At 42.1% G+C, this 15,293-nt stretch overlaps 1 protein-coding gene across 1 annotated transcript; it reads right to left on the reverse strand.

Annotated features, from left to right (window-relative positions):
• Nucleotides 1–801: 801 nt before the first annotated feature.
• Nucleotides 802–12,935, reverse strand: LOC142848567 (uncharacterized). Its single transcript, XM_075970787.1, has 7 exons — nt 12,670–12,935; nt 11,091–11,205; nt 10,439–10,612; nt 6,126–6,232; nt 4,427–4,564; nt 2,829–2,890; nt 802–935 (listed from the first exon to the last, which is right to left on the reverse strand). The coding sequence occupies exons 1-7, from the start codon at nt 12,933–12,935 to the stop codon at nt 802–804; spliced, it is 996 nt and encodes a 331-aa protein (XP_075826902.1).
• Between the last annotated feature and the right edge of the window lie 2,358 nt (nt 12,936–15,293).

Raw genomic sequence — 15,293 nt, forward strand, 5'->3', positions numbered from 1 at the left:
TGTGTGTTTATTTTGTTTAATATAAATGTATATATAATGTATATAATGATATATTCATTTGAGATATAACAAAGTTTTCCCTAGTGGGAGTAAAAATACTTTTAACTTATATAAAACATGCAAAAAGAAAAATAACACATGGTTAAACCTATTGACATTACTTATGGAAAGAAAAGAATCAGCTCTTAGAAAGTAAGACCTCCCAAGTTGCTGCTGAGGGCCATGTCTGGATCCCCAGTCCTGCTGCAGCTGGGGTCTGTGCTGATGTCTATGACCCATGTTACCACAGGGAGGGTCATAAGAACCATGCGCAGCTGGGGTCTGTGCTGATGTCCATGACCATGTTACCACAGGGAGGGTCATAAGAACCATGCGCGTTGAAATCCAAGGGTAGTGCTGAGCCAGCCCACCCTTCACTGACTCTGGGAAAGTTGACTCTGTCCCTCACTGGACAGCGCTGCAGGAGAGCTGGCCCCAAACCTCATGGGAGAGCTGCGCCTCCTCCCATACACGCACTTCGGAGAGATGGTCCCACCCCTCACCCCAGGCGTGGAAGAGCTCTCCTGAGTGGCATAGGGCTAGGAGCACTTGGCTCTGCCCCTTGCCTGAGGAAGGTGGTCCCAGTGGCCCAGACTGATCAGCTCAGCTACCACCCAGACCCACATCCTGGGCCTTGGGTTGGCCCATCATGACATCTACTCCAACTATGACCTGCTGGAGTGCCTGAGGGACTGGTCCTGTGGAGCACTAGCCACGGGATCTCCATGACTCAGGACAACAGCAGGATGTCTGAGAGGAATTTCAGTGAGGGTCCAGTGAAAATGATGTGCCGGAGGCCTTGAACCAGACCAGTGACTCATTGCGGTGGACATTTGTGGGTAGGGCTGACTGGACTAAAGGGTGCACTGTGTTACACACTGCAGCTTCCAGTGCCACTAAAACAAAGGAAGAAGTGTTGGAGAGGTGGGAAAGTTGGAGGAGTGAGGTGGTTTTTTTGTGTGTTTTGTTTTTAATTAAATTGAAGGGGATGTCACAGGGGTGAGGAGCAGACATGGGCTGATGGAAGGTGAGTGGGATTGGGGTGCATGATGTGAAACTCCCAAAGCCTCAATAAAGAATTATATTATTTTAAAAAGTGAGGCCTCAATGATTTAACATTTGTTCTCCAAAAGAATTAGGTTAAATACAGACTTGGGGATGGGAAGCTGATTGTGTGTGTGTCGGTTGAGTGTTTCCTGTGAATGTGTGAAGGCCTGAATTTGAATCCCAGCAGCTACATAAGAGATGAAACAGCAGTGTGTACATGTTACATAAGTGCCAGAGGCAGCAGAAACGTGCAGATCCTGGTGCCTAACAGACCAGATAGTCTAGCCAAAAGAGTGATCTCTGGGTTAGGGAAAGATGCTGTCTCAAAAAACATGAATAAAGTTGAGAGCAATGAGAAAACATATGACAAGATGCCCTCCAGCCTCTGCGCATGCACACATGGCTAAGTACACCTTCACAAACACACAAAACGTGAAGACAGTTGAGTACTTTCTCAGTGTGTGAGAAGCTCTCAGTATAATAGACAATAATATAATGATATAAGAAGGTAAGTCAGCTGTGTACGGACCAGCTTCATATTCACCCCATGTCACCCCACAGTGACATATGGTTCACCCGTAGTCCCCTCTCCACATCCTAGTGTTACTGCTGTGCCTATGATCATGTGACAGACATGGGAACATTCTAGAAAAGCATGGTCCCTGGAGATTGCTGTCTCACTTGAATCTGCACAGGTCTTGCGGGTGGTATCTTCACCAATGAGAGTTCATATGGGTAATTTCCTGCTGTGTCGAGAAAACACTCTTGCCTTGTAATCATCCGCTGCCTCTAGCTCTTATACAAACTTGCTGTCACCCCTAATCCTTGGGAGGAGGGAGTTTGGTATAGATGTCCTGTTCAGAGCTGAACATTCTGCACTCTCTTGTTCTTCTCATTGATCAATTATAGGTATCTATATTAATCATGTCTACTACAAAAAGAAACTTTTATACTAATCTTTGGATATAGTCATTAGGAGTTGGTTTAACATTGTGACCATTTAGTAGAACGATGTAGTAGATTTTTCCCCCTGGGGCCTATGATCTGTCTGCCCACAGGTTCTTTATCCTGATGGGTGCCAGATATTGGTTTTAACTTGTGAAGTGGATTTAAATCCAATGAAAAGGTGGTTGGTTACTTCTATGACATTTGTGCCACTATTGAATCAGTGAGCATGTCTTGCCAGGCTAGTCATTGCTGTAGTTTGCAGGGTTCACAATTGTGTAATATTGGTGATTGCTTTTCTTCTTTGATACCATGCGTAGCACCTTCTATCGCTAAAAGTTAGGCAATGCAGATAAAGCTTTCAGGCCAGCAATAGCTTGGTTTCTCTAAGTTCTATGACTCAAGACGTAATATCTTCAGGATTATAGTCTTGTCAAATTCTAAGGAAGAATCAAGAACACTGGCAATAGCCAATAATGTTTGAGGATCTAAGGGTCCTCACTGGCCAAAAATTACAAAAATAGCTAATCCATTCCTGGCACTAAGCTTTTTCATTTTAAAAAATCATAAGAAAACCTACTACTGCACAAGCCTCCTAAAATATATATAAAAGGATTATATATAAATATATAATATATATAAAAGACACAAATATAAAAGGTTTTAAATAGTTAACCTGTAATAGGGCAACAAAGACCTTACCAAACACCATAGGCTACCAAACCAAAGTTTTCTTACTATAACTTTTATTATATAAGGTAAGACCGCTAACAGTAATTTATTATCAGAAATCTTACCTTGATTGGACCTTCGGACATGCCTAATTATTGAATCTTGACAGTCTAAAATAGCACGGGCACTGCCATGTGCAAATAAGGTAATGCATAAAATTATTTTAATGTTTGTAGGAAGCACATTTACAAAATATGGAAACTTAAGCATATATCATACAATATCAGAGTTATCATCCAATTTTAGCAATATATACTTCAAATTCATAAGCTCTAGAATATTTTTATCAAGCTTATAAATGTAGAGGAAAATGATTACTAAAAGGATATACGACAGCTCACGTAGAAACTATGTAAATATGACATCATAGAATGATCTTACTAGTAGTCCTGGGCTATCTCAGATAACTAAGCTCGAGCCTGTGAGAGAGCCAGCAAACAACGTTTTTCGGTAGTTAGTGCTTCAAGCTCCTCCATGACTGCCTGCCATGGCTCTGCCAATGACGGGTTGCAATCTGGAAGGCTAAGCCAAGTACATCTTTTCCCCCATGTTGCTATGGTCATGGCAACAGAGTGAAGCTAGAATAGGCTCAGAACTAAAGCTTCTAAAAGGTGCTTTGCTATCAGCTCACAATATTAGGGTGATATTTAACAACATACAAAGTGCAATGAGAAATAAACCGGATAGTTAGCTATTGATGCTGAACTGATTTTAGAATCCAGGATAAAATCCAATGGCCGCTTCATGTCTGGGTCTGTATCCGATTTATTCCAAGGAGCAGAAAAATGTTGATTCCCTAAGTTTAGCTATTTGCTGTTCTATCCTCTGTAGTTTATATTTCTAAACACATTTTTAAATTATGTGAGACAATGATTTACTATTTTATACTAATCAATCCAAAATGAATAAAGTAATAAATTTTAAGATTTGGATTGGCCCATCTATATTCCCGGCAGTCAATCAAAGTATGATCTAGTAGGTCTTTGCACAATGATGCTCAATCCTAATTCTTATTTCCAACTAACTAAGAAAACGTAACTCTGTTTTATACAGGCATGCACATACTGATACGACAAAATGAGACAACTCTTAAATATGGATAATCTAATTTCAATTTAGAGATTTCTGATTAATGACTTCCTTGGAAAGCAATATTGGAATATCCCCCAAATAATGCAATATTGTTAAGGTAGCTTGAAATGTTTTCATTAATATGGAAAATTTAATCTATTGACCAATTAAAATTGACTCCTTCCCTGATAAAGGTGACATAGAATCTCTAACATCAAAAACAGTGATCGGGTGTGTAAAGAAGCCCGTGGGAATAAAACTAATGTCAAAGAAGAAAGGAATCTTCCTACAACATTGTTTGAATTCATATGATAATTTAGAGTGATCATACATCATATTTGACCACAGGAAGAAAGAAGTCTCGAAGGTACTTTACCATACTTATTGCATGGGATGAGATGTGATCTCCTTACCTACACTGATAACTCATTTATCCTCTCCCTTAGCTACAGCACAGATAAGTACACTAACACACTGGCATTTGAAAACTACTTCAACTAAGCAATGAAATCCAGTACAGTGTAAAAGACAGCACAGTAATTATTTTTGAGCCTACATTTCATAGTAACCAGCATTTAGTGTAAACACTTACACTTTACGGTTACCCACAATAGCATATCTCACTGCATTCCAGCCGAAGGAGTCTTTAAAAAATACATCAATGTCACGCTTAAGCAGAAGATCAACAATATGTTTTGAGTCGGATTTGACAGCATACATTAATGTCGTTCTAGAAAAAAATAGAGACAATGCTGTTATTGGGTAGTCTAATAAAATGATTAAACGAATACCTGAGTATATTTTACCAATTTAGTGCTTTGCTTATTTGTACACAATAGACACTTGCTAACAAACATGAGAATACTTTGGAAGCTTAAGCACTCAACCTTACAAATCAACACCGAGGCTGAAAGAAGAAAGCAAACTGAAGCCTCTTGTCTCTCTGGGATCTTATACAGAAGAATTCCTACTTTACTGTCCCTTTGGGGGAATCGTGCTCATATCATTTAACTAAAGTATGAAAAGATTTAAATTAGCAACTACTCGTTTCTTCCTCAGTCTTCATGTAGCATAATTTAAGCTAGCTAGATGTCAAGGGTATATTTTAACTAGAGGCACACACCTTTAATCCCAGCACTTGAGAGGTAGAGGCAGGCAGATCTCTGAGAGTTCATGGCCAGCCTAGTCTACAGAATTCGAGGACAGCCAGGGCTACACAAAGATACCCCATCTCTAAATCAATCAACCAATCAATCAATCAATCAGTAAATAAATAAATGGTAGTAATGTTATAAAGAATCCATACTATTTTCAATCCATACACAATTATGGTGTTAGCCATGGACTGTGTATGCTTAAATATAATTTTAGAACCACTCTTCACATGCGTTATTCTCCTCCTTGTATCACAAGATACACTTGGTGGCAAAGAGCGTTCCCGAGATTACACAGAGAGTTGGGAAGTAAGGGATTAAAAGTCCTGTGTCAAATGCTCTCTCTTTTTCACTTGTCAGTTATTTTCAATAAAGTTTGTCCACTTCTAGCTATTTTCCTTTTCTCTGCCCTTTTCAGATAATTATTAAAATAACAAAATAAGGAGAATAACAAAATAAACTACCAGTATGTGGTAATAACTATAGTCACTTAGGTATAACAGTATCAATATTGTTCTTAGCAGGTAATTTAAAGCAAAGAAACATCCAAAAAAAGAAAAACTCCGATTTTCCACTTCTATTCATGCTAATACAGCATTTAAAGTCAATTACATATGAAGAAGAGGAGAAAATAACTATAAACTTCCAACCATGGGGAGAAGACAGCAAGATGTCTCAGTGTACCGGTAAAGGCACTTACTGCCACATCTGATGACCCGAGTTTGATCACTGAGAGCCACACAGGGGAAGAGGAGAGCTGACACAGGCAAGTCATCATCAGACTCCCGCATATGTGCAGGAACATGAATTTCATGGGAATCAATAATAAAGCAAAAATTCCATCAGTTTAAATAAAAACTTAATATGAAGCTCTTTAGCTGATATAAGATTATATGAGCAAGAAAATAATATTTTAAATGAAATATCAGTCAACTTTTGAAGGCAATGTGGGACCTACCATCTATTAGTGTTTGTATTACTCATTTCAAATAAGCATTTTGTCACTGATGGCATATATGGGTATTTCTTAGAATATCACCAAAGTTAATCTTATTCTTCACATCAAATTAATATTTGACTTGAGTGACTGTTTCCAGTCTAGTATATCACTAAAGTGTTTAAAAACCCAAAAGTTACCTTTGCCGGTCATCAGACACATGTATATTTGCTCCCCTTATTATTAAGAATTCTGCCACTAGTAGTTGGTTCTCTCTGAGGGCCAGGAGTAGAGGAGTGAAGCCGTCCTGTTAGGAAATCAACTTAGGATTCAGAATCCTGCTCAGCTGAGCTGAACCCTTCTAGCTGGCTCTATAAACATACACATGCTAGCCGGAGTAGATCCCTTCTAGCTGGCTCTATAAACATACACATGCTAGCCGGAGTAGATCCCTTCTAGCTGGCTCTATAAACATACACATGCTAGCCGGAGTAGATCCCTTCTAGCTGGCTCTATAAACATACACGTGCTAGCAGGAGTAGATCCCTTCTAGCTGGCCCTATAAACATATACGTGCTAGCCGGAGTAGATCCCTTCTAGCTGGCTCTATAAACATACACATGCTAGCCGGAGTAGATCCCTTCTAGCTGGCTCTATAACATACACATGCTAGCCGGAGTAGATCCCTTCTAGCTGGCTCTATTAACATACACATGCTAGCCGGAGTAGATCCCTTCTAGCTGGCTCTATTAACATACACATGCTAGCCGGAGTAGATCCCTTCTAGCTGGCTCTATTAACATACACATGCTAGCCGGAGTAGATCCCTTCTAGCTGGCTCTATAAACATACACATGCTAGCCGGAGTAGATCCCTTCTAGCTGGCTCTATAAACATACACGTGCTAGCTGGAGTAGATCCCTTCTAGCTGGCTCTATAACATACACATGCTAGCCGGAGTAGATCCCTTCTAGCTGGCTCTATAAACATATACGTGCTAGCCGGAGTAGATCCCTTCTAGCTGGCCCTATAAACATATACGTGCTAGCAGGAGTAGATCCCTTCTAGCTGGCTCTATAAACATATACGTGCTAGCCAGAGTAGATCCCTTCTAGCTGGCTCTATAAACATACACATGTTAGCCGGAGTAGATCCCTTCTAGCTGGCTCTATAAACATATACGTGCTAGCCGGAGTAGATCCCTTCTAGCTGGCTCTATAAACATATACGTGCTAGCCGGAGTAGATCCCTTCTAGCTGGCCCTATAAACATATACGTGCTAGCAGGAGTAGATCCCTTCTAGCTGGCTCTATAAACATACACATGCTAGCCGGAGTAGATCCCTTCTAGCTGGCTCTATAAACATACACATGCTAGCCGGAGTAGATCCCTTCTAGCTGGCCCTATAAACATATACGTGCTAGCCGGAGTAGATCCCTTCTAGCTGGCTCTATAAACATATACGTGCTAGCCGGAGTAGATCCCTTCTAGCTGGCTCTATTAACATACACATGCTAGCCGGAGTAGATCCCTTCTAGCTGGCCCTATAAACATATACGTGCTAGCCGGAGTAGATCCCTTCTAGCTGGCTCTATAAACATATACGTGCTAGCCGGAGTAGATCCCTTCTAGCTGGCTCTATAAACATATACGTGCTAGCCGGAGTAGATCCCTTCTAGCTGGCTCTATTAACATATACATGCTAGCCGGAGTAGATCACTTCTAGCTGGCTCTATAAACATACACGTGCTAGCAGGAGTAGATCCCTTCTAGCTGGCTCTATAAACATACACATGCTAGCCGGAGTAGATCCCTTCTAGCTGGCCCTATAAACATACACATGCTAGCCGGAGTAGATCCCTTCTAGCTGGCTCTATAACATACACATGCTAGCCGGAGTAGATCCCTTCTAGCTGGCTCTATTAACATATACATGCTAGCCGGAGTAGATCCCTTCTAGCTGGCCCTATAAACATATACGTGCTAGCAGGAGTAGATCCCTTCTAGCTGGCTCTATTAACATACACATGCTAGCCGGAGTAGATCCCTTCTAGCTGGCCCTATAAACATATACGTGCTAGCCGGAGTAGATCCCTTCTAGCTGGCTCTATAAACATACACATGCTAGCCGGAGTAGATCCCTTCTAGCTGGCTCTATAACATACACATGCTAGCCGGAGTAGATCCCTTCTAGCTGGCCCTATAAACATATACGTGCTAGCCGGAGTAGATCCCTTCTAGCTGGCCCTATAAACATATACGTGCTAGCCGGAGTAGATCCCTTCTAGCTGGCTCTATAAACATATACGTGCTAGCAGGAGTAGATCCCTTCTAGCTGGCTCTATAAACATACACGTGCTAGCAGGAGTAGATCCCTTCTAGCTGGCTCTATAAACATATACGTGCTAGCCGGAGTAGATCCCTTCTAGCTGGCCCTATAAACATATACGTGCTAGCCGGAGTAGATCCCTTCTAGCTGGCTCTATAAACATATACGTGCTAGCCGGAGTAGATCCCTTCTAGCTGGCTCTATTAACATACACATGCTAGCCGGAGTAGATCCCTTCTAGCTGGCCCTATAACATACACATGCTAGCCGGAGTAGATCCCTTCTAGCTGGCTCTATAACATACACATGCTAGCCGGAGTAGATCCCTTCTAGCTGGCCCTATAAACATACACATGCTAGCCGGAGTAGATCCCTTCTAGCTGGCTCTATAACATACACATGCTAGCCGGAGTAGATCCCTTCTAGCTGGCTCTATAACATACACATGCTAGCCGGAGTAGATCCCTTCTAGCTGGCTCTATAACATACACATGCTAGCCGGAGTAGATCCCTTCTAGCTGGCTCTATTAACATACACATGCTAGCCGGAGTAGATCCCTTCTAGCTGGCTCTATAACATACACATGCTAGCCGGAGTAGATCCCTTCTAGCTGGCTCTATAACATACACATGCTAGCCGGAGTAGATCCCTTCTAGCTGGCTCTATAACATACACATGCTAGCCGGAGTAGATCCCTTCTAGCTGGCTCTATAAACATACACATGCTAGCCGGAGTAGATCCCTTCTAGCTGGCTCTATAACATACACATGCTAGCCGGAGTAGATCCCTTCTAGCTGGCTCTATAACTTACACATGCTAGCCGGAGTAGATCCCTTCTAGCTGGCTCTATAAACATATACGTGCTAGCCGGAGTAGATCCCTTCTAGCTGGCTCTATAAACATACACATGCTAGCCGGAGTAGATCCCTTCTAGCTGGCTCTATAAACATATACGTGCTAGCAGGAGTAGATCCCTTCTAGCTGGCCCTATAAACATATACGTGCTAGCCGGAGTAGATCCCTTCTAGCTGGCTCTATAAACATATACGTGCTAGCAGGAGTAGATCCACAGTGCTCTGTTCCCTCTCACCTCACCATACTCCCTTCCTTGAAGTCCGTCCCCCTCACCCACAGTAGCTACATAAACCCTGTCCTCTCCAAAGCCCACTGTGGAAGAGGAAGCTGAACTCGTGAGAGCCAGAGAAGTTGGAGGGCACCAAGGAAACAAGGTTTTCTAGGCACCACTGGACCAATGCGCGTATGAACTCACAGACACTGTGGATGCATGCTTGGGGCCTGCATAGGACCCCACACTGAGAAGGAAATTGGACACAAAACTCCACCCCTCAGCAAAACATCAGTATTCAAATGAATACTAAGGTATTTCAAATGTTTCAGTCAGGGCAAGACTGAGAGAGTAAACATGGAAAATAGACTTCTATCATTTGCCCCTTTTTCTGAGAAAGGGCCTCTGTTATAGAATATTATTTTAAGGTGTGTTACACTTGTGTATAGTCTAGAACATTTGTTTAACAATGTAAAAGTGTGTTGCTTTTGTTTGTGCTGCATCTCTTTACCTCTGTGAAGCTGTGATTCTTTGTCTGAAAAAGCTGATGGTCTAATAAAGAGATGAATGGCCAATAGCGAGGCAGGAGCAAGGACAGGCGGGCTGCCAGGCAGAGGGTATAAAGAGAAGAAGAAATGAAGAAGAAAGGGGAGCAAAAGAACAAGGAGAGGGAGACACTAGGGGCCAGCCACCCAGCCAGCCACAGACTAAGAGTGAAAGTTAAGGTATACAGAAAAAGAGAAAGACAGAAGCCCAGAGGCAAAAGGTAAGCAGGATAATTGAGGTTGAGAAAAGTTGTCTGGAAACAAGCCAAGCTAACACTGGGCATTCATAACTAAGAGTAAGCCTCTGTGTGTGATTTATTTGGAAGCTGGGTGGTGCCCCCCTCAAAAAGGCCAAGAGTAAAAAGAGTAAAGAGTAAAAGACAAGAACCGCAGATTCCTGTGTAGCCCCAGCTGGCCTGGAACTTGCAGTGTAGGCTAGGCTGGCCATGAACTCACAGACATCTTCCCTCTGCCTCTAAAATGCTGAGTATGCACCATTTGCCTTGCTATATGTCACTTTTCAGGTATGAATTTTTGAAATATTTTGAAATTGAAGTTATGTGAGCTTTACCTTCGTCTTTTCCTCGATGTTTGCGCCATAAGAAAGGAGAAGGGCAGCGATGGGCGGTTTGCCCACGTAGACTGCGTAGTGCAAAGCTGAGTTGTCATTAGCATCCTTTATATTTGGGTCAGCGTCATGTTCAAGGAGCAAAGATACAATGACTTCTTTACACATTTGTACTGCCTGTTAGGATTATTTCCAAAACACATTGTCAGTTCTAAAAACAGTGTAAGTATTCCACAGTCGTCACCAACTTGCTTTGCGTTTTTAATTGTCTCATGTGTATGGGTATGGGTATTATTTAATTGTTTCATGTGTATGGGTATGGGTATTATTTAATTGTTTCATGGATATGGGTATGGGTATTATTTAATTGTCTCATGTGTATGGGTATTTTGCCCGTGTGTATGCCTGTGCACCACTGTGTGCAGCGCCCTCAGAGGCCAGAAGGGAGCATCAGATGCCCTGAGACTGGAATTATATACAGTTGTGAGCTACCACGTAGATATTGGAAATCAAACACTGGCAAGAGCAACCATTGCTTTTAAACCCCGAGTCATCTCCAGGCCCCAGTTAGTTATATTTCAATGTGGCAAAGCCATTTTCCTTCTAAGCATTTCCATTAAATCCATCGCCACTGAAATTGAGAAATCTGAGCTACCTTTACCAATGGGGTTGTCTTCTGGTTGTCAGCTGCGTTGATTTCACAATTGTTTTCCACTAAAATATTTACTATTTCCTCATGTCCATAACAGGATGCAAAATGGAGAGCAGTTCTGCGGAAATGAAGAGTGTTTTTCATTAAACAACACTATTTCATCATACACAAACACACACATAACTGCAAATGTCAAATTCCATGTAATCTCTCTGCTTTGTTAACAGCTGTTTCACCTATGCTATCCCCCAGACAGTTTAAGTCCAGGAACCCAGAGGACAAAACTTTGTAAATAGTGGCTATCCTAGTTAGAGTTCCTAGTGCTGGGATGAGCACCATGGCAGTGCACCATGGAGGGAAGGGTTGATTTCAGCCTACACGGCCAGGTCACACTGCATCACTGATGGAAGTCAGGGCAGGAAGCTGGAGGCAGATGCTGATGCAGAGGCTATGGAGGAGTGCTGCTTACTGGCTCTCTCAGCCTGCTTTGTTATAGAACCCAGGGCCACCAGCTCGAAATGGTATCATCCCCAATGGACTGGGTTCTTCCCCATCAGTTACTGCGGGGTTGCCTACAGCTCAATATTATGGAAACATTTTCTTAGCTGAGATTCCCTCCTTTCAGATAACTTTAGTTTGTGTCTGGTGTAAAAATTCACAGAAAACCATAAATGGGTGAAAAAATGATGATAAACCCATGAGAATCAACAATTTTTCACAGGGGAATTTAGGAGACTCTGATCCACCACAATTTGTAATAAAATTTGGAAAGCAAGAAGAGTTTATTGCTTTGGAAATTATGAAGATCTTCTATCAAAAACTGGAGGAGATATCAAAAGTTACTTGCGAATGACCCAGGCCTGATGACAAAGTCTACTCTGAAAACAGCCGGTAGTGGATAGCTGTTCAGAACTCTGTGAAGGAAGGAACAGAGGCACACACGAGAAACACAAAACCCTCCCGATGTGTAGATGATAGCCATTACTATACCAGTCATAAATGACAAAAGGCAAAAGAGGAGCACCCAGCACATTCCCCTGTTAAAGCTTCATCAAATGTCCCTCAGTAAGGAACATGTGAACAAAGTGAGGCTGATATAAACAAGACAGCTACTTTCCGGTTGGACTAAAGCCCATTTCCCTATTTGAATTTGATTTGAATAAGTTTTAAGTATAGAGTAGATATAATATGAAGAATATTCCTCTCATGCAGCTTTCTACGATGTATACATTAAAATAAAATGCCGTTCCACGTGTTATTTAACACTTTCAAATAGGTGGCATATAGGTGATTAAGCGGAATGAGAAACCAGCTAGAGCATTGGACTTGTGAGACTGCTCTGGAGACAGCCTGGCCCTGGGACCCTGCCAAATGTGTAGGTCGCCAGGCTGAGGGGACTGCAAGGGTCAGAAGACACAATTCATTGTCTTCGGTGAAGCCAGAAAAGCGGGGCTTCTGCCACATCGCCCCATCTCCCCACGGCCCCCATTCCCAAGCCCTCACTTACCCATCATTATTATCATCTCTGTCGTTGACATTGCATTTTCCTGCCCCTCGCCCCTCGCTCACAACCCTCACTTACCTATCGTTATTATCTCTGTCGTTGACATCCCATTTTTCCTGACTTAAGAGACTCTGTACTCTGCTAACTTTCCCCAAACACACTGCAGCATGTAATACATTGTCAGGATCATGCAACAGGAGATCATATTTGTCTGGAGATGTACACCTACACGCTAGGCAATTCACCCATTCAAGCCTCTTCCCAGGCCCATCACAGAAACCTAGTGGTGTTTGGGGCTTTTTCTCAGAGATGAAGATCTTCTTTACACTGGAGAATAAAGACATCACTACTTCCCTACCTTCACTGTTTTTCACTTCCTTCTGAACTTGGTGTTAAACTTTGACAGTGACCAGCTCTCACCACTATATCTCCAACAGGGAAATCTGGGGTGTGCGCTGTAAACCACAGATACAGCAAGCTGATGTAACAGTCGTTACCTAGCAACTCTGGAAAGCTTAAACACATGTTGTCTCAGACAGCAGTGGTAGCACAAGGAAGGATAACAACAACAACAAAACTTTAAAAATGCCTTAGAGAAATGTAATACCATAGAAGTTTATAAAATATATACACTTACAAAAGGAATTTAAGCAAAGTTAATCTATACTGAGGGACAGTGTCTGTCCCACACAGCAAAGGCCATCTGTGCCCAATATGAGCTACCTTTTTTCAAACCGTTGGTCAGTGGGGTCCGATAGACCGTCCCCAAAAATACAAGCTATTGCTCTTGATTCCTCTTCAGAACTCGGTGTTAAGATCTGGTTGCTGAAGACACCACATCTGTGAGACACGGAGAAATCAAGCTGGTGCTCACCTAAAGCTTTCTCCCTACTTCCGCTTTCATAGTGCTATAAGGCTCTGTGCACGCTGCTGAGAGATTCACAGCTTTGAAGCCTGGGAGCTACAATCGTAACAGACTAGGCAAGATGGACCCATGAAGAAACTGTAGCACCACAAATGTTAAGGAAGTAACCAACTACTTTCTGATTGGATTTGAAGCCCACTTCACGAGATGAAACTCGTGCCTGGTACCATGGCTGGAGAGGTCCTAGGTCCTAGAGGAGAACATAAGACTATTATTCTGCTAAGTAGATATAACATAAACCACCCCTAAGATTTTATCTTTATATCCATAGATCGGTTTATTTCTCAATTCTCATCAGGGAAGCTTCTTTTTACAGTAGATGGGGATTGATACAAAGACACACAAGTAGTCAACCTTAGCTGTAAATTAGGCTTCTGTATCACAGCCTTCACCAAAATAGTAAGATCTGGAAGCAGCGGGCATCTGCAGTGAAAGAACATCTGCTGAACATGACAGAGCTTTTCCTGTGTGAGCTCACAACCTCTGTAGCACAAGATTTATGCCAGATTGAGCCAGCCCAAAGGCTAGCACGGATAGACAAGGGGCTCATGAAGTGTCACCCCTGACTGAAAAGCTATTGGCATCTTGCTGTCTTCTGGGGAAGGGAGGATCAATTTTCTTCAGGAATGTAACTCTGAAAGGCTACATAAGACCCTAGTAGAGTTGATAATCCCCTACCGTAATTTGGAAGCATGTGTAAATGTTTACTTTAGCTTGAAAAAATAAACGGACCACATTGCATGCGCCCCTTACAAAAAGTAAAGAAGAAAGTTCCACGAGCATCTCTTTCTTAGGCTCTGCGAACAAATAGGCATCAATTAAGCTGCATTTCAGGTATTTTTCTAAATGTATCAAAATCTTCAGAACTGTGCCGTGGGAGAACGAAATCATCTGCTTGGCTAGTGTCCAGGCTGCTTTAGTAATGCCGTGTTGTGCCAGAAAGGTACTGGGTCTGTCCTTTCGGGTCTCTCAGGGCATTTCTGCAGGGAAAAAAGCCCCAGAAGCTTCCTCCGCGTAATATTTGCAATTAGGGGGAAAAAGGGAAATAAGAATAAAACCCTCTGTAAAATTTCCTGACCAGGGTATGTGCTTATAGCTCCAGCTGCAATGACAGAAGTGGAAATCCACAGCGTACAATTGGTCTCAACATCAGGGCTTTGGTGGTAATGGTTCCTCCATGTTTTAAGTATGTTTCGAGTCTTTCCAGCCCGGCGCCTGGTTCTGAGGGCTGCATCTGGTAGAGACACGGATGTCTCCATTTGCCATTTGTGGCCTTCGTGATTTTTATGCATTCTAATGAAACGGCCAGATATGACTCACTACGCCTTGCCCACATCTATCCAGATACGTGGAATTGTTCTGTCCACTTCGGTGACTCCATTCATTCATGTCGGGATTTATTGTGCTCAGTTGTTCAGTTCCCTAGTCCTCTCATCAGCTTAGCAGATCTTAAAAATAACACATCGTAAATATTATTTATAGAAGATTTTCTTTCGACCTTTTACAAAGATAATTAAAATCTCTGTAGATCATTTTCTTCTTTCCCATTTTCTGGTAACAGAAAATTGTTTACAAATGATTAATGAATTTGTTTCTTTTTTACATTGGTGATATATTTATTTGCTCACAATATTGACAGCAAAAATTATTCTAATGAGCCAGAGCAGCACATTCCTGAGCCCTGGAATTTAGGCTCAGCTTTATATTTTTGAAATATGGGCTCTCTGCTTCTTTTCCCTGTTCCTCAGTCACAGCATCTTCTTGTGCATGCCAGCTT

This window comes from Microtus pennsylvanicus, chromosome 4, assembly GCF_037038515.1.
Source record: "Microtus pennsylvanicus isolate mMicPen1 chromosome 4, mMicPen1.hap1, whole genome shotgun sequence".
In the NCBI taxonomy this organism is placed as follows: domain Eukaryota; kingdom Metazoa; phylum Chordata; class Mammalia; order Rodentia; family Cricetidae; genus Microtus; species Microtus pennsylvanicus.